The sequence below is a fragment of the Zerene cesonia genome, chromosome 7 (genome assembly GCF_012273895.1).
Source record: "Zerene cesonia ecotype Mississippi chromosome 7, Zerene_cesonia_1.1, whole genome shotgun sequence".
Taxonomy (NCBI): domain Eukaryota; kingdom Metazoa; phylum Arthropoda; class Insecta; order Lepidoptera; family Pieridae; genus Zerene; species Zerene cesonia.
This window is the reverse complement of record NC_052108.1, coordinates 481,242-503,500: the sequence shown is the minus strand read 5'-3', so window position 1 is coordinate 503,500 and position 22,259 is coordinate 481,242. Positions and strand designations below refer to the sequence as shown.

The window sequence follows — 22,259 nt, the reverse complement described above, 5'->3', positions numbered from 1 at the left end:
GGTGACGGCGCTCGGTGTGACGGGGGTTGAGGTGAGTTTATTTTATTCATTTGTTAAAATATATCGTTAAAATGCTAGGGTAGAATGTAGAATAACTAGGGACAAAATAGATGAACTGTTAGGTCTGTAAAAAACAGGTTTCGAAAGGCAATATAAGAACAGGTCTTATATAGAACCATTTTATAAATAGCTAAGGATATTGCTGTATTGATTTAAAAGAAATTAAGCCTGGGGGATCACACTCACGGGGGATCTCAGTGTGGGCCTCACCGCAGCATTTGTATTTATATTGTGTAGTATTTTTTGGGACAAATGTACAATTTTTTTATCAAAGTCGATAAGTAACTTACATTTTTCAATATCATTTTTATGGGATCTTATTAAATGTTGAAAACAGATTTTATTTTCTATTATGTGTTATAATATTTCAGTCGCGTATATAAGTTATTTTGTTTTTGTTGACAACCTTTTCGTAGAAAAACTATTATCTTATATACTATTATATTACCTTGGAATAACATCTGTTTCATACGGGTAAACAAACGGATTATATGTATGTATTAAATTGGTATTAAATTAGTTCACTTGTTTCATATTATACTTAGAAATATCTTTTTTTATATAACTGATTTTGCTTAGAATTGCTAGATTAATACCTTTAAAATTAAATGTGTTTCTCTATACAAAAATAATACATATTTACTCGGGTGTGTATATTTTTTTCATACGTTAATTTATTACCAGCGCCATCTGTTCGTTTTATATGCAGTCGCTCTCAAATCGTCATAGGCGAAATTTGTAGTTTCTCAGTCTTCGATGTTTCCACATAGATGGCATTAGCAACTACTGAACAGAGTTTAGTATGCAAAAGCAAATACCTGAAGTACATTATTCAAGGCGGTACTGGCATTGCAAATAGTCTTTATTGATTTTATTGTACTTATGCCTTTAACAATTCCTTTTTCTTTTTAAAGGGGAACAAGAATATTCGCGTTAAAATTTCCCAAATAACTGAATTGATGTCCAGTATAACTGAACTAGAAGTGCAGGTCGTTGTGCACCTTTATATTAATTTATGGAATCATATATTAATATTTTTTGGCTTATATACATATATATGTATTTTCTCACTGTTATATGAAAGTTACTGGTCTATTGATCTATTATTTTAATGATTGATTTAAATTGCAAGCATTCTGTGACCTATTTAATTTGAAACTACAGAATTTCAATTATTTATGTATGTATGTATGTATGTATGTATGTATGTATGTATGTATGTAGATAATGTCGTGGGTTATGCATTTATGTATTTTATTGTTGTCTTTTATTTATTTTAAAGTAAATCTGATATCCCGTGTAAAGATTTGTAGGTCTGAAAGATATGAAATGAAAGTCAGATTTCATAAGTTACATAATATTATAATTACACATCAAATTTTATTTAAACCTATTTAAAACATTTCAAAGATAAACAATTCATCCGTACATTTGATCCATCGGCAGGAAACATATTAGAATTTGAATAAGATTTCAACAATAAAGCCTTAGAAACTTGAGCTTAGATTTGATCAAGTCGGTACCGAAAGCCGTAGAGTACCAAAAACTATTTTAAAACTAGAAGCGTTTCACATTTCCCACAGAATGTCTATTGTTTATGCTTAAATTAACACTACACTACATCTGGGGTTCGAGTAGGCCTATGGATAGGGGTAGGTCCGTCTGGGGCGTAAGACGGATTCGTGTCTCCTCTCTCGCTGTCGATGTAACCGGCATTTTCTATAATTCTACACCGAGATGTGTCCGGTTCGTGCTCGACGTATACCAGACGCGCTGGCCTTCCGCCAAAGCTCGATATGCCTGCTGGTGGCGTAGACCGTGTGATAGAGCCTTCGCGAAGAGCGACAGATCCCCTTTTCCTTTCTGGAGCCGGTGATCCCCGGTACTCGGACGTGTCTGGTCTCTTGCACCGCAGCAACTTGGCAAACGCCGCTCTGAACCCAGCGTTCTTCCACGCGTATATTAGAGGGTTGATGCCAGAATTGGACATCGCTAGGGATGAAGTCAGTCTGTACGCAATGGGGTTCTGGAGGTGGATGATTGGGAGCGTTTGTGCACACGCCACCACCACGAATGGCATCCAGCATATGGAGAAAGAACCCAGGACTAGAAGGACTACCTGAAATAGATAAAAATTAGGTTAAAATTTATAACAAATTATGTTAACGGTTTCTAAATAAAGCCACGAAACTCAAATTCAACAAAGAGTTGATTTGCTAATTTTTTTTAATTGTATTTTAGATTTGTGAATTACAAAATAGGATTGATTCTATAGTAACGTATTAATCATTATAAAAAAAAAACTTAATTATAAAATCCCGAGGTGCAACAGCTACCTGAATGCTCTTCCAATCGTTAGCGCTGGCGGGGCAGCAGGTGTTGGCCCGCATGCGGCGCGCGTGGCACGTCGCCTCCCGCCATATCCGCCAGTACAGGATGAACATCACCATCCAGATGAGCGAGAACATTGGCGCTAGGATGCTCGTTGTGTATGTTTTTGGGACCACCTAAAAATTCAAATATGTACATGATATTCACCCATAACATACGGTACATGATATCACATTATTAGCAAAAGATTCTTATATAAATATTTTATATAACACCAGCAATTACGATCTGCGAAGTCAGCTAAACTATACACATGTACGAAGTTTAATTAGAAAGTTTCGAAATTGTTCATGTGACTCATTAAGATTTTAATTATCAAGTAATACTTTGTTTTTGAAGAAGATAAAACCCCTCATTTAATATGTACATAATAACACATAGTTCTCGAACACTGCCGAGTTGTTTGGAGCCATGCTCAGTTTCACTCAATAAACAATTATCTGTTCATTATAGAAAAGTCGTGGGTAATATATATCAGATATGCTATCGGTGTTTATCGCTGAAATATTCATTATCATGTTTACTGAATGACGGGACGATGGGTTTTGGATAACCCTAGGGTACTTAGGAATTTTTTTTGGCATAGAATCCATTACGTTATATATAATGTATTGGATAGTAGGATCCCTTCAGGCGCAGTTCTAAGGTACGATCATAAATATAATATTAAGTACGACGAGGATTGCTCTTTATTATTCTTTAGACTTTGTATTTTTTCTTAGAAAATATGTCCTACAGCACTCTATTTATTTTATATATTTCGTAATATTTGATTCAATAAGGCAAGAATTCTGTTAAAGAAAAGTAGATATATGGTGTACGCAATATACGAACCACATTCATCTCACACGACACGCCATCCTGCCAGTCATTCCAGAAGATTGGTATGCAGCTGATGCAAACGGCTATCGACCAGGTGGCGCTCATGAGTAGCCTCGTTATCAGCTTGGTCATGTACCGGCTGTAGTGGAGCGGGTGAACTATTGCTATGTACCTGGAATTTGAAAGCAATTCTGTTAGAATAGATGTTTGAAACGTTTGTCTTAAGTTTACATCATGTCATTGTGTTTCATTAGAAATATTTATTTACAGTAGTGTCAATTTAGAAAGTACTCTGTTCATTGTATTATTTTAACGATGCGACGTGACTTAAGATGTAGATATATGTTAGGTTACGGATTATTTTGCAAAAACATTTAAGATACATTTATTTATAAGATCGTCCACTAGATAATGCATGCAAAGTTCGTGACTCAAGATTGCAATAGATTTCTGTAAGTTTACCGAAAATGAGATCGTGATCTCCAACCATCCTTACCTGTCTACTGCGATCGCAATGATGTTGTAAATGGACGCGAGACACGCGAGTATTATCAGAATGAATCTCATGAGACACGACCACTTGATCTTGCCGAAATCGTCGTTGAGGTAGAAGACGAGGTGGTACGGGAGCGTGAGACCCACCATCAAGTCGGAAATGGCCAGGTTGAGTACGAATTGGTTGGAGACGAGGGACGAGAGGCGCCGGCTCATGGTGACGGCGAGGATGGTGAGCGTGTTGCCGCTGATGATGAGCACCATGAGGGCGCCGTCGACGATGCTCCACGCCCAGTAGTTGTAGAGGTCGGGAGGAGCCTCCTCGGTGACGTTCCACCCGGCATCGCTCTCGTTGCCCAGTACAAAGTCCATACCATCGCTGGTCGCTTGCGCCAGCGATAGCTCCGACAGATTCGACGTGGTGTCGAACTTTTACACGCACTTTATTAACGTCAAACACATTTTTGCACAACACTAGCACGGCTCGAGCATCTCGTCTATTTTGAGCACCATCGGTATCTGAAACAGAGGGATTGGTAGTTGGTACAGGCGAATTGGTCGATTAATAACTTATACACGAGTATTGTTAAAGACAGTCTGGATACTGAATAAGAATTGAGTTTGCAGAATAAATTTAAATACATTTAAGTAAAAGCAGTGGAAGTTGGAGAGGTGCTAACAAAAATCACGGTACATATTAATGTCGAAGCATTAAATATTACTCCACAACAGGCTTTATGGCTGCATTATTAATACGATTTTTTGCTAGCAATTTGTTCGTTAGCGGCGCTCTGGTCCACTGAAATATTTATGACCAGCGAGGAGCGACCTTTGACTTTATCGATTCAGCTACATATTTAAGCAGCCGTAAGATGTTATACGTCTGTTGTGATAACTTGGAGATCTTATGTTTGTTTGCTCAGAAACTTGTGTGATTTCATGAATAGATTGAGACTATTTGAAATTCATAAAGTTATAATCTCATATAAATCGTATTACGGAAATGTTTCAGTAACATTTTTATGGCGTATGGATAAGTTACCGAATTTGTTTGCTAAAAGTCTGAATATAAAGCGATAGAGATCTGAGAATCAGTATGGACGCAGAAAGTATGATTTAGCGTTGACATATCGTTTAACAAACAATACGTCCAATAAAAACATTTTCGTATAAAGCTTGTCAGAACTTTATTACGTAACACTTCAGTAAATTATCGTGGAAGTAAATGTAGCAAAACTCGCATTAATTAATCTTATATATTAAAGTACATTACGAGGTATTTTTTTTAATTTACATAAGAAGTTAAATTTCAAACATATATTTCCAAAAATGACTCATCTTACATAAGGCTAGCAATAGGCTTCAAAATAATTAGCTTGCATGAAATTAAAAGACCTCTTTAAACGTGTGTATTACATTATTGTATAATTCAAACAAAGATGTACCTATGCCTTCGCCGCGTATTCACGCAGCGTGTTGGAGTTTTCGTGGTCACATTTATATTTAATGTGGCCATTACATAAGTTTCCCGACCTTGCTAGTTACGATATCGATCGACAGAAATGGGAGGATTTCGTTGATTTTTAATACGGGCACATAACAAATGATTTCAAGTATAACAGATATAGTTTATTACAACTGTAACGTGCATATAAATATGCGTATAATTTTATTAATTATTTTAAAAATCTATACTATATTTATACTTGGACTTTTAACGGCGTTTCCTAACTCTTAAACAGATATCTAAAAATTAGGGTAATGTAAGTAAAACATTAAATATAATTTCCTTTAATAGATAAGTTTTTTTCAATTTATTCATTAAAGCTACTGAATGGATGTTAATAAAACTGTACAATAATATAGTTTATTTGAGACATGTCTATACAAATACTTGCTATTGCCCGCGGGTTTGTCCGCGGGTGAAACCGCACGGCGCAGCTAGTACATTCATAAATCTTTAATATCCATTTATGTAATTGCAACTGGTATGATGTCGGCACATAATTTATTTTCACGAAAGCCACAATAATTATCTGACTAGCTGATGTGTGGGATAATTATTCGGTTCAAACAGAATTTTGATGTTCATATCGTATAAATAACGTATACCCTACATACAGAATTACTTAATACCAGATTATGCTCAAATTTATCGTAATCCATGTATAATTAACTTGGTTAGGTCTTTTATTTCTGCTGAAATAGGTTAATGAAATAAGTTTCTGGTTGAACATCTTTTGAGGTTGTTATTGTCTGACACAAAACACCTAGCGGCTAAAATAATTATGAACTTAAATTGGGGTTTGCGTAGTCTCTAAAGTTATCAAAATATTTAGATATTCTAATAAAAAAGTCAATGGCACATATGGCATAAATACTAAGTCTGCTTTTTTATGGTCTAACAAAACGTTTAAATAGTATTTTCATGTGTTTGATTTCACGCGAGTATTATACATTTAGAAATTAAAAACTTTTTAACGGATTTTAAACGTTTAAGTTTTTTTTTTCAAAACTTTTAAAGACAAATTAATTTGTTTAATTTTGTTTTGATATATTTATGTAATTTTTCTATAATAGCCAAACTAGAATGATCTAAAATAGCTTAATCTCATTAATAGTTATATTCGGAACACATCACACTTTGATGTATTTCTGTTTTCCACCTAATCGCTCTAATGTGCTCAATGTAGTTGATTGTTTAACTGTTAAATAATGTATGAGCTTCATTATCCATTACCGTAAATTATCGTTTTAGGAAATATCAGTAATCCACACTCAGCATTTGATCGCAGTTGGGATTAATGCTGTGCTATTATGCTATCAATCCAAACTGGATGGTTAAGTATTTAGTATGATAGCTTTATTATGTGTACTTTTATTTATCAGACACGTGTTGTGACGACCAATAGAATTCACGAAAAACAGATCGTCCATTTGTCTATGCACTTAACTCAATCGGATATCATAAACCCATCTTGCGATACATCTTATTGTAGCCGCTTCAAATGGAAACTAATATTTCTTAATCTTATTTGTTTGTATACATGTTACTGTGTATAAAATACTTTAACTAACCTTTATATAATAGCCGTGATGCGGGCGCGGTAATTATTTCAATAGGCGTTATTGGAGAAAGCAATCAAATGTTTCCACACGAGCACACGGATCTTCGGGCAGTTATATTGTTACTGTTTACACAAGTGGTCAACGCACCCCACAAACATCCTCATAAAGCTTTCCCTCGCCCTTTAGATACTTGAACTCACCCCCCGTACATATATATGAAAACAAAATTATCGGGACTGACGTCGAGCCTAAGCCAGGGAGATATGAATAGCGGGTTTACTGTATTATGACGTAAGCATCCCACTAGCAGAGGTTCAATCCATGTGGAATTGTGTATGATAAAGATTTTTATATATGTACTCGGAAATGTTACTATGTAGTTGTTCACAGTTTTTGAATAAGATACATACATTTTAATGGTGGTCAAATGTTTTACAGGCATTAAGCACGACAGCAAAACAAATTTAGGGAAAATAAATTCTGAAACCCCTTACTTCGAATGTAAATAAAGACTGGTGCGAAGTGAAACGGAATAATCCAGTAAATGCAACCCTCACGGCTCAGTAATGCTGTTTACCCTTGTAAACATTATCATTGCAAAGGCAATCGAGACCCAATATTCTGTGCACAGCGTCGATTGCTCAAGCTGGCTTTAAAGCCCTTTATATCAGTCAGTGGACACCACTGACTGATATCGGTTGAGGTTCTATTGTACTGATCTCGAAAACGTTTGCAAGATAAGGAATGTGCTGGATGGGAGTGGTGGACAATATGCATTTACTTGTGTCAAGTGTGATGAATGCTTATTCGTGTGTCATTGGGGGGCTCAATGTTAAATTGTAAATATTCGGAATAAAAGATATAGTTGAATGATAATGTATGTAAACGGTCCTTTAAACACATTCAACAGGAATCTATCTCCAGGAATGTCTACATTGCAGAAAGTAATTAAAATATTTAAGAGCGTTTTCAAGATAATGCCGTGAGATATTAGACGGCGCAGTAAGCGACAGACCTAACTCATTGATATGCAGCTCGACTAACCAATCGCGTTGGTAATCCGACATTTGTGCCAGGCCAGAGCATTGGAAAATAGACACATCGAAACCAAGTTAATAAATATACAAAATATAATTACAGTTTGAGATCTGAAAGACTAGCTTTTGTTCTTTCTCGGGAAATATGCTACATATTTGTTCGTTGGTATATATTCGTGGAATTATACCGTAGGAGTTTCATAATATACCCTCGATCTCAGAACTAGTTAAAAACTTTAACTTCGCAATTTTTCTAATTATTCTGCACTGGAGGCAGTTTGGCATAGAGTACAATAATGATCATACTTTGTCGCAATTGATATTATATTTTAATTCCTCTTTCAAAATAAAACAGATAATAATAAAATCGGATGATGGATTAGATATGTCAATGTCGTAATTTATAAAATTGGTATGGTTTTAGGGTTGAATTGGAGTGAGTCGTTTATTACGACATTCGTGGATCGATGTTAGCGAAGGACACGTTTCGCATAGACGTTTTGTATATTTGGTCTTACTTGCATGTTTTATATAAACACCTATATAAACCTATGCACTATAAATGTTATAACCGTGGTTCGATAGAATAATTTACAAAGAGTATAGTTTGTTATGAAAAGATAGGACTCAACATAATATAATATAAATGAAATGCCTTAGTTCTGGCATTAAAAAGGCTCAGCAAAGTCAAAGCCCTCATTAGCGAGTTTCATAAAGCGTCGCTATTCGACCTTAAAACTCTAAAACATTTCAGTTTTATATTTAAAATAATTAAGACTGGTACAGAACTGCGATCGTTAAGCGATATAATTGATGTGGTGTTTTTAATTGAACGACGTATATAGAAATCTTGCGGCGAATTAGTTTCCTACAATTGTTGGGAGCGAGTGGGATTATTAAAGGGGCAAGGAGACAACGCGGCGTTTGTAAGTCCTAATGTATGAGATCACTTGTCGTAAAGTATTCCATTAGGGTTGGTAAACGTTGCAGAAATAAATAAACGTTTTATGAAGCACGCGCGGGACTAAGTGGCATCCAGGGTTTAGGTTAGCATTAAAGTTAACTTAAATATGTGATTCATGCGACAGTGTCTTCCGGGTTTTCAAGCCAAGGTTGGTTGCTAAGGGAAAAGGGGATTGAGATGATTTTGGGGTAAAAAAATCAAGGTAATTGTACCTATTTATAGATTTTTTTTCCTATTGAATTGAAATATATTAAGTACGGTTAAAGATATTGAAGCTTTAAAATCGAAATATCAAACGGTTTGTATAGCCGCACTCCAATTAAAAGGGTGAACCGTCGATGTGATTTTGATATTTCACGTTTCCGATTCGGGTGCTTTTGCAGCAGTGATAGTATTGGAATAGGCAATGAGTCTTGAAATAATAAAGGGCTCTCTTGTTAACTGGCTCTTGACGACATTACGTATTCATCCAGCGAGGTAATGTTGCCCGCTCATTTATTAAGAACATTTTGGATATTCAGCAGACGTTTGGGCTTGTGAATTGGAGCGGGGCTGAGTGCTCCGAAATTTTATATTGTATAATCTAATTGTTGAGAGTGTAGAGTTCGGATTTAATGAGTCTAATTAGGTGTTTACTGATTTCACTTCGCGAATGCTTGGTGAATACGTGATGAGATCTTGTTCAGATGTTGTTATCTTTCACTTATTATCACTAACTGACTATGATGTCTCCAGACCGGTTATAGTAAATAGTTGATATTATTGACGACGGGATTCGTGAAGTGATGCTTAATGGGGTGATAAAAAATGGACTAAAATAATTATGGATATCTATTCAGAATTTGTGATTGTTATCGTGGAGTAATTAATCAATTTTTTAAATAATTTTGATGTCATTAATGCACGGTTTAATATTAAAACTAACAAATACTTAATACGTAGGTACTTTCTCGTGCGGAATCATTAAATTACTTTGTGTAACAATATGCTCTAATTGTTTTAAGTCCACGCGTTTGAAGTACATCATAAAAGTAATTACTGTGGAACATAATAAAGGCATACAATACGAAATAGGTGTAACGAAATATTGCCTAGTGTGAATTTGAATTGCTTTAAAATAATCACTGCCGTACTATAGCTGAAAATTGTTATTTTTTGTGCTCTATACAAATAGCAAATAAATAAATAATATATCAAGGCTAGAGTGGGCAATGTATGGTTAATTTTTTACTTGATTGTGGCTATATAAATTTCAAAACAGCTATGGTAAATGTGTATTTTTATAAAATTAAAACTGAACAAAGTACGGCAAACTCCTTACAGATCCTTAGCTACGTTTAGGAAATTGAATGATACATTTTTTGTGGGATCAGTTAACGTGACTCAGCACCCATTAATCCATCCATTTACGGCTGATTCGTTTAATGGTTATCTAAAATGGTAGCACGAGGAAGTTGTGTGGACAATTAGACAACACGATGGCTATTAAGACAAGTTCGCAATTTTACGGTTTGCGACATTGTTTCCGGGATGTGCCATGGACTGACTGGGTTTCAGTGGGATCAGAGGCTGTTTGTTTAAAATGTATTTTGGTATAGTTTGATGTTAACGAACGGGCATTTTTCAAGCTTTTCTTTTTTGTTGGAAGGCGAGGGTAGTTCGATTTTATAGGACACAATGCGTTCATATAATTATGCCGATTTTTAACATAGGAAATTAACGGTTTAGATGGCTTTTTTAATATATTTAAGAAATTGTTAGTTAAACAAAGAGTAATTATAACAAGAAACTGGATCGCCTTCGAATTGTGAAAACTAGAGCAAATTTGAATTGGTACCACATGACGGGCACCAGCTTTCAATCAATAAAATAATCATAAAAAATGGTTCACTCACAAAATATTATGAGATAAAAGCATAAAAAATACATTCGAATGAATACTTAATATGATCAAACTTTTGAAGTCGGTTAAAATGGAAAGGAAACTTATATTTTTGTGACTATAATTCATCTGGCTCATACTTCTTAGACAAAGATTATCTCCGGCTCAAGTTACATAACTTTATGATTTAGTATGATGTAATGGCTAGTTAACATCTAGTTTATTATTACAACTAGAAAACATTATTTTTATATACAAATGGTTATTTAACACTAATAGAAAAATTTATCATCCGAAGTAAACAAACCGTTTCTTGTCTTTAGTCCAATGCAGTGATAAAAAATAATAAAGAAATTTGTCAGTATCAATTTGCGATATATTAAAACAGGTTATCACTTAGTCTGTCATCTGGGTTTGTCACTATTATCGGATTAAGATTGGTTTTCTGTCGCCGCGTCTCCGCGGCTGATGTTTCGCTGCTGTCATTCACGAAGTATCAAATATACGCAACTGTATGCACGATTTGATTTCACCGTTTCGTTTTTATTTCTATATAAGAATGTAGATTTTTTTTATTAACTTGATTTAATCAATCAGACTACTTTTACACGCTATCACCGTAAAAAAAGAATAGTTTTTGCGATGTTTCTATTCAGAAGTGTAAATTTATAATGGAAGGTCAAATAAATCTGGCGGATACTTGGTGTGGACTCATTAGAAAATGTATTGTTAACATGTTGAAGCTCCGTAAATATACTGCGCATTAACGCAAATGTAAATAACAACGCGAGCTTTTAATATTTCACTTACCAAGCACAACACAACCATCTCTGTTTCGTAACCGCGTATGATTTATCCGCTGTAGTGGTAAATACCCAAACCGCTAAATTAAGATATATATTTGTTCTGCGTGCTGTTTGCTGAGGCTATTCAAATAATGCTTATGAATTGTTGTGCAAGACGCGATTATCGGCTTTCTAGTCTCACAGCCGAGTGTTAATGGGAAGATATTACATTCATACTGACTAATATGTAGTTATGAGTGGGTTTATGTAATCTGTAAATATTCAAAAATACAAAATACTCCGCGTGATTGTGAGAGACTATATTTAACTAGCGGTCCACCCCGGCTTCGCCCGTGGTACATATATAGCCTTCCTCAATAAATGGGCTATCTAACACCGAAATATTTTTTCAAATCGGGCCAGTCCAAACAAACAAACTCTTCAGCTTTATAATATTAGTAAAAATATCGAGTTTATATTTAAGAAGTAAAATTCAAAATATAAAAATATGTTATAATTAATGTTCTGAAACAAAGGTAAGATTTTCTCCCCGCCGCGCCGTTTTATTAACTTCAACCTATAAAATTAAATTATCTTTATTGTACTTTATTACGTATAGTGTGGAATAAGTGTGTCGATAAGGATCATTTTGTATAATGATATGGGAGTTGTGTCGCGATTGTATTGCCAGTAGTCGACACCTACTTAATACATATTAGTTTTTCTTTATGTAAACACCGATTTTATTATTTTTAAAACCAAATTTTCGTCTCAGGAAAATGTATAGAGCTCATCGCTTTTATAACCTTTTCGAGAAGTTTTAACAAACATTTTAAACAATTTGTCATTTGAAACTTTGCCATTTGAAAGGATTTTCAATAAAATATTTCCATCGAAACACTTTGCTTTCTCCACCATTACAATATTTCTGGAAGTTTTGCTTTTAATAGACTTCACTTTGTTGGTAACTCGCTTATACGAGTTTTTTGTTTATTCGGAATTGTTTTATAAGGATTGTACAAATTTGAAATATGTACGTAATTTTTGCTCGTAGTTTTTTTTATACGTCAATTTCTGTGACAATAAACTGTAAATTCATTGAAGTTCCAATCGAAATCTGAAGATTTTTTTTCTGATAAGAATAAAATAAACATTTCTTTTATAATTTATTGTATTTGAAATTAGAAGAAAATAAATAAAACTTGAATTTAGAAGATGTAAGCTGATAATAATAATCCAAACCTAAATCGAAACATGAATCATGACATATACAATTTCCAAACGCAATATCGAATATTAAAAACCGCCTAAAACTAGATTCTCTATAGACACCAAACAACCTTAACCTTTACCTCGTATATTGTTGAATTAATACGTCTTCTAATAATAAAGTCAATACGGAAATTTCCCGCCAAAATGTTGCCAATCACGAGCCGTGAGTAGTCGAGATGAGTACGGTTTATTTGGGGGCAGACACCGTGAAATGAGTTACGCAAGCTCGATCCGATAGCTATTGTCCATTTTGTTACAATCACAATATTTTATATACAGCTACTGTATAGCTTTATATAGCTTGGGATAGGTTTGTCTAGGGCTTAACTGGAGGATATATAGATATTACTGTTTCGATCTGATGTTTGATAGGAAAACGTTAGGACCAATAGTGCGAGCTTTTATTTTATATTATGTTTAGAAATTATTATTTTCGCCGTCAAAACGATTATATATAATAAATTAACGCAATTGATGATAACGTAACACTGAATAGTTGTTTGTTTGAAGTAATCGTAGGAATTTTTGGATCGTTTTCCAAAAATTCTTCCACCATTGGATCCTGAATGCTATAGGCTCTAATGTAGACAGACAACTGTAGTCACATTTTACTATTTCTTTCATACTTCTAGTTCACCTATCGTTGCGTAACATATTTCCATCTATTTTCGTTCTCACTACGATTGCAGTGATGTAAACACGAGTGAAGACAATACGATATCGGGCAGAGATCAATCACTATAAGCTGGTATAATCTTCCGGTATTTGTGTTAAACGGATCTGCGTTGATGCCAAACTCGTCGAGTGAATCTGTGAGCGAGAAAGTCAATTGATGACTTTGATTTCTAGAAACCTAATAAATCTCGATTTTGCTAAAGATGCTTTGAAAGATGGTCGATAATATGGCGTATTTTATGCTCCGATATAGGGATATGTTTGTTTATAAAGATATAGTGAAACATTGAACTTTAGTTTTGTTTATTGCATTGTAAACGAAAGGTTGATTTTTTATTGTGTAAAGAAAGGGAAATTACACGATCGGCGTTACATGATCGAGTATTTGGATTATGTTTAAAGCAGTAACATTGTATCGTGATATAAACAGGAATTAGAATCAAAACGATTCGTCTCGATTTCAACTAGTCTAAAATTGTATGATATGCGTAAGAAACTCCTATCTGCGGATATATTTATATTTATGGGAACGCGCAATAAACGTGCCATGGCTAGCGCTATTATTGTTTTACAGATCTGTGACTTAATTATATTGAAAAATATTGCGTTCAGTTTTGTTAAGCTGACCTACCCCATTATGTTTTTCATTTCATTTACATACATTTTTTATAGAAAACGCAATATTCTAAACATGCGTAATAATATTTGTGGTTTATGGATCACATTGTTGAGTCATGCTATCAAATGTCCCGTTTCCGCCGTTTCAATATGCTACCTTTCACTGTTTCGATAGTTATTCAATAGAAACTCGTTCGTATAAAAGTTATCAATCGCGTCCAATATCTCTCTCGATGACCGCTGATGGCTTTCCAAACTCTATTGCCAGCAGATATCGGCCATTTCCTTCACAATACACCCGCAACATTACTAACAAGTGGGAGTTATTTAGAAGCAGTATAAATTGGCTGTAATGGAGCTTATCGGCTGCAAACGCCTTTGGATTGTCCTTGGGTGTGTTGACCTTGCGACCGGTCCCAATAATGGGGAAGAACGATTTATTGCGGGCCTAAAAGATTTACTATTACTCATTTGCGTCACTGTATTGAATTGGCGATTTCTTCTCGTTTTCATTGTAACTGGGTCGTTTGTCTTAGATGTTATGAATGCGGGTCTGAAATTGTGTCGTGAAAAAGGAGTTTTGTCCTGTACAAAGTGAGCAAAAATTCTGTAGTTGAGCGCGTATTGTTTGTGAAACCGTTCGACTGCAGTCGCCCCAAGGAAAAAATACCCAGAATGCTTTCATTACCAGTTGAGTGAATTCAGGCGAAATGAGGCGTCTTTGATTCTTTTTGTTCCTATAGAAATCAAGTCATATTGTGTACCTATAACTTCTTGATTATCGGAACGAGTGCTTTCTCGTTGTATAACATTTAGTTTTATAGACGAGTAAAACAGATGAAGGTTTTCAGTGTAGCATAGCCCCTTATCAAGCAGCCTTAGCAGTATATTTAGTTACAAAGGCCGATCGACCCGATTTTATCGCCTTCTAAATGTAGCGTATGCCTACCTATTTGGAAAACCGAAACTCCGAGCTATGCGAATCTCTCGTGCTTCGTACGGCGGAAACGTATAAAATATTCGGTCGGTACGTGATGCATGCGCAGTACATCATATGCATGCTGCCACATGTCATTGAATCACGTGCGGAATTCTCAAGGTCGGGCCAACCTAGTTACAGCCGCAGTCGCATTTTGAGCAATGTTTCACTGTAATTGAGGGAATTCCAGAAATATAAGAACTGTGTATTTAAAATACCCTAGGAAGCTTTTCAAAGCTACTTTGAATAATTCAGTCACAGTTTCTCGTGTTATGATTCATATAAGAAAGGCATCAATTAAAATTTGCATATGGGCTTTATGTGTGATGTCCGTCAAGAGGTAAGCATTGCCTCTGTTTCAGTAAGTATAATTGAATACTGAAATAAAATTGATTCGAAATCGGTTGGTTACATAAATGGGGGCGGGGTTTAGCTGGATGCTTACGTAAGGAGGTCTGAGGGAGCTTCACTATAAATTGCAAAAGACTTTTAATTCTATCTCCCCGTGGTTCAATGTACGCGAAACGATTGCTTATTACAGAGTTCTAAGAACTTTGAATATAGTGTTAAATCTTGCAAGTTTTAAAAGTTTCTATCTACACGATATGATATGGTGTTGATACAATAGTGTTTGTGTGGAGAGTCCTATCGTTTTCAGAAATATATTTCCGCGTGCAGCACAGTAAACGCACCGGACACGATTCGACAGCACTGTAAATACTTGTCAAACGGATATCAGTTGTCGCTCGCAATCCGCGAAACCCATCTATCGTCAATATTTACCTCAACGGTGTTTCCATTTGTACGAACGAGCAAGAGTACTTTCCGCGACGACCACTACGCATCACAGAATACATAAACCACTTTTGTTTTGTCAACACTGCGGGCGATCACTGAAACTTCGATTTTTATTTCGAAACGATAATAATATTCGGGTGGCGTGACGTGCGGACGCGTCGGCGCTCGGCATCCGACTGCTTCATGTTCTTTGGAATTCGAGTTTCGCGGCCTTTGTGGGCACCGGCGTACGTTAACAAAGGTCGACGTTTTTCGCGATGCTAATGAAGGGGAAAGTTTGTTTTTAATCTGCGGTGTTACTGTTTCATTAGCTGTTACGATTGTCTCTATAACCTCCACGTCTGTCTCCGTGCGGTGAGCGAATAAGCTTTAGTCTGCCGTGAAAATATTTGTATTGCATTGTCGCGGCTTGTGGAGACGGCTATAATGTGAGATTTTGCTTTGTGGCTTTACGGAGGAGCGTGTGAAGCTTATTAGTTCTGTAGTGGTGTGTATATTTAATCTAAGTAGTTATATCTATACCCACTGTACTTCTTAATTCTATTCAGTCATATTTGTTTTAATTATTTCTTGTTCGTTGCGAGTCGTTATATACTTGACGGTTAATTACAAAGGAAAGTGTTTTCTTTGAATGAAAAGAGGAAGCTTTCAATTCCTCACGTTGGAACATTGTTTTCTAATAAAACAGTTCTGTAGGGATTCTTCTTGTTTCGAACGACCTTAGAAAGACCTATTGTATAGAGCTTATTTTCGATCCTGTGTTTATAATATAACTTAATTATTATATATTTAAGTAGTTCAAACGGTCGATATGAAACATTTTTTTTTTGTAAATGAGTAAAAAAATTGCTTAGTAGCGCTTATCGAAGTTTTGTGGTGTTCATTTGATATTTTCTAATTATTTAAAACATTTTCACTATTATGTATAATAAATGTTATTGGTTAGGCTCGATAGACTTAGAATAAGGAAGCTTTATATGTCTGGCTTTAGCTAGCACATTTCGTTAAATATTAAGGTGATGTATTAGGTTATATAAATACGTAGTTAGATTATATAAACCTATATAAAATGGTACCAATAAAATATCAATGTAAAATGTATTAAAGCTTGTAGTGCGATCTGAGAATGTTCTAAATTTCCTCTCAGTACCGTAACCTTGCATAGATTGCAACTCGTAAAGTCGATGCAGTATCTTTCAATAGATATTCTCATTCGTTATGAATACATACGGTGGCATACTTAGATTTGTATTTCGCCCGGTTTTAGGTCATCTGAAGGAATGTGCAGCGAGACAGCCGCGTCAATGCGCCTTCTCCCTACAGCAGTTAAGTTTCTCGCATTGTCGTTTTGCTTTGATGCACACAGAGTAACGAGAGTTTAAAATTACTTACCGTTTTGAGTCGGTTAATGAGATTTTTCAAGCAGCGCCTGAAAAGCGGACCTATTTAATAACGGGCGTGGATGGGCTTAAGTTTTGTACTCGTGAAAATATTCGTTCAAAATAAACATTCGTTTTGGTAGTTTTCATTCGAAAATTATAATTTTTTTTTGAAATTTTTAAAATGATTGCGACTAGTTAGCCGTGCATGAATAAAGCATAGAGCTTTTGAAGCTTTCAGGCCGTCTGGTTTAATTTGTGCTTATTTTTTATTTCAATTTTGTTAAAGCGATGTTCGTATTACCATTATAGTTAAGTAATTAAAATGTTTTCTCCAGCCAGAGTAGACGGCTGGCTTTGAAGAAGTATCTTATATTTTATCCATTACATTGCCATTGATAATTCATTTGCAGAGTACAAGGACTCTGCAAATGGGCGGCCCGCCATGTCGGAAAACATCAGGCGACCCGCCAGCACCTTTGCCACCTTATTACAAATAAATTACACCGTATGTTACATTTCTTCTATATCTGCAACGTCACTCCTATATGTTGGTAAACATATGATGTATATTTGATTCATTCAAGCTTACAGGAATAATATATCATTGCCTTATCAGAATGATTCAGCAGTTTTTTGAAAAATCATTTGAACCATATTAACTCGTAAATACCCGTTTTTCTGTGGCCATATTATACACAATGCATTTCAGCATAGATGCTATTAATCTTGCAAGATCACGGTTTTCTGCAGTACACGTGTAGGTAAGGAGCTTGTGAAATAAATGTTACGTGTTTTAATATAAAGTTTAATCGCGTATTTATTTTGATATATGTATTCAATTAGCATAGCTATCATTTTGTATAAGGATAATAACAACTAGGCGATCCAAAGTATAAAAGACTAGTTTTTATAGTAAAAGGTCTCATACAGTGTACTTTCCTCAAAATTGTATGTAGATATTTCAAGTTTAAAACTGTTTATTTAAGTAGGTATACGCTTTATGTATCAGTATACGTTTTAATTTTTTGGCAATAAATACTTTTTCTCTCTTTCTTTAAGCGTATGGTATATAACTTAATTTTTTAATTTTCTAATTTGTTATAAATTAAACTAAATAAAATAATATAATTGTATTTTAGAGATTTAGTTAAGTATTTTTATTTTCTATGCCTCTCACAGATGATACAATCTATCAAATAGTTTAGCAAATGCATTTACCCACTATGCGATGTATCTGCGGCACAGGTGTTGTTTTTAATGTTTTCATGCTGCACAGACCCCATGTCTATGTTAAAATCTTCATTGATTATTTTTTTTCTATATGTTTAACGTGTACCTAAAACTAACTTGTAAGTTTACTGTGTAGCATGTCATTAAACTGAACGACTTTTCTATCTTTCTTTCTTTCTTTCATAAAACATTATCTCACAGTGTGATTTTATGATATTATGTGGACTTTTCGCTTGAGATGATGCGGCTTGATACTAAGCACTCTGAGCCGGCCTAAATCATGCCAAAGCTTTTTCCTCCCACCAATAAAAAACAGAAAACAGTTGGGACATCTCAGCTTTTGCAAGCAGTAATCTTACCTGAATCTTGATGGCTCTAAGTATTTGTGACAGATCATTTGTTATAAGTGTTTGTGGTAGGTACACCAAAAACTGGGCTTCGTAAAGGAAGGAGACGTTTATAGTTAACTAGCTGCGCCCCGCGGTTTCACCCGCGTAAGTCCGTATCCCGTAGGAATATCGGGGTAAAAAGTTGCCTATATGTTATTACAGTTGTCCAGCTGTCTACGTACCAAATTTCATTGCAATCGGTTCATTAGTCTTCGCGTGAAAGAGCAACAAACACACACACACACACACACACACACATCCTTACAAACTTTCGCATTTATAATATTAATAGAAAGTAGGATTTTCAAAGTATTTCAAAAGTGAATATTACATCTTTCTGCCTGAAAAATCAAATACAATTGCCGTGGGATTGAGATGTTTCACTCTCTAAAAAAATAGTAAATGTCACCGTTTAGCCGCCTCACTATCTCCAGACACAAATATTATTGCGATATAATCGTGCCATTGCGACGTGACAATAAGACAAACAAAATGAATAAACTTTTCCATTACAAGTGAGAAAGTGTAGTAATATAAATGGAAAGAATAGAGTTTAATATTTAATTATAAGTAGTATATACAGTAGGTTCGTAACACTACCAAGGCAAGGAGAATATAATATATCGGTGGACATGTATAAAATAAATAAATGTAATTAATCTTTATGGTTCATTTAAGAAGTAGGCATGCCACTGTGTTTCGTACGGTGAGTGGGGGAGCCGGAGGCCCGTTTCCTTTTCCTCACCCATCCCAGTCCATTCCTTCTTTCCAGTCTTTAATCCTTTCCTTTTCCATTACCCCATAAAAGCGAGCAGCACATTCGTAGAGGCACTACCTTCGCGAATGTTCATGGGTGGTGGTGATCGCTTACCATCAGGTGAACCACCAGCTCAGTTGCCCGGTATGACATAAAAAAACTGTCGAAGTAAAGAAATATGTTTATACAAATACAGTAAACATGACGACAAAACCGCGGGCTGAAGTTAGCAATTTTATATTCATACAAAGCATGGAATACTTTCTGAAAATCGAGCCAAACCATTTCTCACGTCTCCTAATTGCTACTAATATAAAACAAACAGAAGAAATTAAATTTGTAATGGAATTCTTATGATATAATTTCAAATTAATTTTTGCGTTTTCTCAGGCAGAAGGCTTTGCGTATTTGAACAAACGTTTTGTGTTTATAAACTTCTGTGCATTAATTAAGGTTGACTAATTAAGATGATTAATTAATGTTGTTTATATGCAGAGTTGAATAACAATTAGTGTTTGTAAAGTGGCTCTTCATTAGGTAATATATGGCTGGATGCAGATGCATAGAGTGTGTGCACACACATTGCCTCAATTGTGTGTTATGCATGTATAGTTATTGAATGCGTGACGTCATTCAATGTTACATTCAATAATTAATTTCATGTTAATTAGCTGTCTCGTTCGTATGCTTTGACATATGAAGTAATTACTCGCAAGTTATAGGTTTAAATCTTAATCGTTACATTGTTTCGTATAGCGGACGGATTTTTTTTCTTGTGTAAACGTATATATAAATATTACGTTGTTGTATTTCGATTTAAATAACCTACTATGTATTTCTTTTAATTCGTCCAATGAGAACTCATACAGATATCACAAGAGATAAAAATAAGCATCCTTAGCAGTCGTAACTCATCTCAGATCGTATCGCCCCTCATCTGTTACGCTGAGCGTAGGCGGCGGAGTGGTTGAAAGAACCTCATTCCAGCCAAAACACTAAGTGAAAGTTCAAAAGTGAATGTTGGCAACCCTGCCGAGCGGTACAGCGGCGGAAGCTGAGCGCGTAAATAGGGCTGCCAAAACGCCTCAAATAGAACAAGTGAAAATACAACTAAAATAACTTGCATGTGAAAGTGTGATAGTGACATTGATCGTCTGGCGCCCCGCCAGGCCCCCATGTTGCCGGAACGGCAGTATTTATGTGTCCCAACAAATTGCGAAACTTTTCGACCTTGGATCGAGAATTAACTCGGTACTAATACTAATATATATGTTTGTTTACGGTTTGGGGGATGTAGGCATCGGTGAGCAGATTTTGTGGGACGGTCGCGATGTGTATGCGTGTTTTATTGCTTATCCACTTCCACTATCACGGAATTTCGTGGTTATATGTATAAAATAGATAATTAGACGTATTATTTTCTAGATAAATTAACAGTTTTGTGATTTATATCCTTCGTATCCGTCTAACACAAACTTTTTTGTTATTGTGTTGTACAAATATAATCATTGGTCGTTCGTTTTGTTATTTAAAAATTTAAAGACCTCTAATGAAAATAGGATAACAAATAAATATAGTTTTTGAAAACTTAAAAAAAAGCGTTTTAATAAGAATCAACGAAACTGTCACGTACTCTTAAATACAGAAGTAAGTGGAGTACAGGTACATAAGAAACCTATTTGATTTTGCGGAACCTTACCACGATAATAAGATATCCTCCAATCAATATCGAGTCTAAAAGACATACAAACATATAAGCATACAAACTTACAGGTGAAACTAATAAAAGCTAACCACTAAAACTTACCAAAAACGTAAGAGCGTAATGCCGTATCATACCAGAACAAATATGCGGACCACCGGTGGCATTGCGAAAATATTTTCCGAATCTTACAGGCATGTAAAATATTTTGATTATGTGCGGAGAGGGTCGCCGGCTCCACCCGCGTCACCCCAATACAATGGCTGCAATCATAGGGGTCGACGCTCGAAGCGCGTCGTTTTACTGACCATCAGCCGCACTTGTCATTTTAACAGTATACACTATAGAATTTACTTATATGTGGTTTAAATGTTATGGCGAAATCTATGTCCTTCAACTTGTTTGTACTACTTAGTAGTCACTTCTTGATGGAAGTACATTTAAGGATTCGAAATTAAACTGTTGCCCATTCAATATGTAATTAGCATTCGCTTCTTCATGAATATGTATTTAAGGGTTCGTAACTTAACTATTTTAAATTATTTTTAACTGTTTTATTGTTGTTAAAATAAAAAAGTTACGTATCATGATCTAAATAATCGTTTTTTTTATTAAAAATTATTATGTTTTACATTCGTTATTAAATATGTTTTCATAGCAATATCTTTGTAATATTTTCACAAATTTTGCTAAATTATTGTAAATGATTTATTTCTTTTGTTTTATTAAACTAGTATACGTAATAAGATAATAATTCTAGCTATTCTAATTTTATTTAGCGACTTAGACACACATTTCATAATACATAAATGCAAAAGTGACTGACAGAATGATCAATCCAAAATACAAAGTTTATACCATGAAAATTTAATGGGACCACGCGAGGGAAACTGCGGGCAACAGCTAGCTAGTATTATATAAGACTACTAGCATTTGTTTGCTTTATTGATTT

The 22,259-nt window shown here is 34.9% G+C and overlaps 2 protein-coding genes across 3 annotated transcripts in view; one reads left to right on the top strand and one right to left on the bottom strand.

Moving 5' to 3' along the window:
* The window catches only part of LOC119828181 (serine/threonine-protein kinase SMG1), an 89,708-nt gene that overhangs the window by 7,899 nt on the left and 59,550 nt on the right, over positions 1-22,259 (top strand). The gene's annotated exons all lie outside the window — the stretch shown is intronic.
* LOC119840732 (D(3) dopamine receptor) lies at positions 1,424-16,180 on the bottom strand. 2 transcript variants are annotated; one of them, XM_038367451.1, is made up of 5 exons: positions 15,833-16,180; positions 3,770-4,287; positions 3,286-3,445; positions 2,397-2,567; positions 1,424-2,179 (listed from the first exon to the last, which is right to left on the bottom strand). In XM_038367451.1, exons 2-5 carry the CDS (start codon positions 4,138-4,140, stop codon positions 1,673-1,675), a joined length of 1,209 nt encoding a protein of 402 aa, XP_038223379.1. In that variant the 5' UTR covers positions 4,141-4,287; positions 15,833-16,180; the 3' UTR covers positions 1,424-1,672. The 2 variants fall into 2 exon arrangements, with proteins under 2 accessions (XP_038223379.1, XP_038223380.1); XM_038367452.1 differs by lacking the exon at positions 15,833-16,180 and adding an exon at positions 6,847-7,024.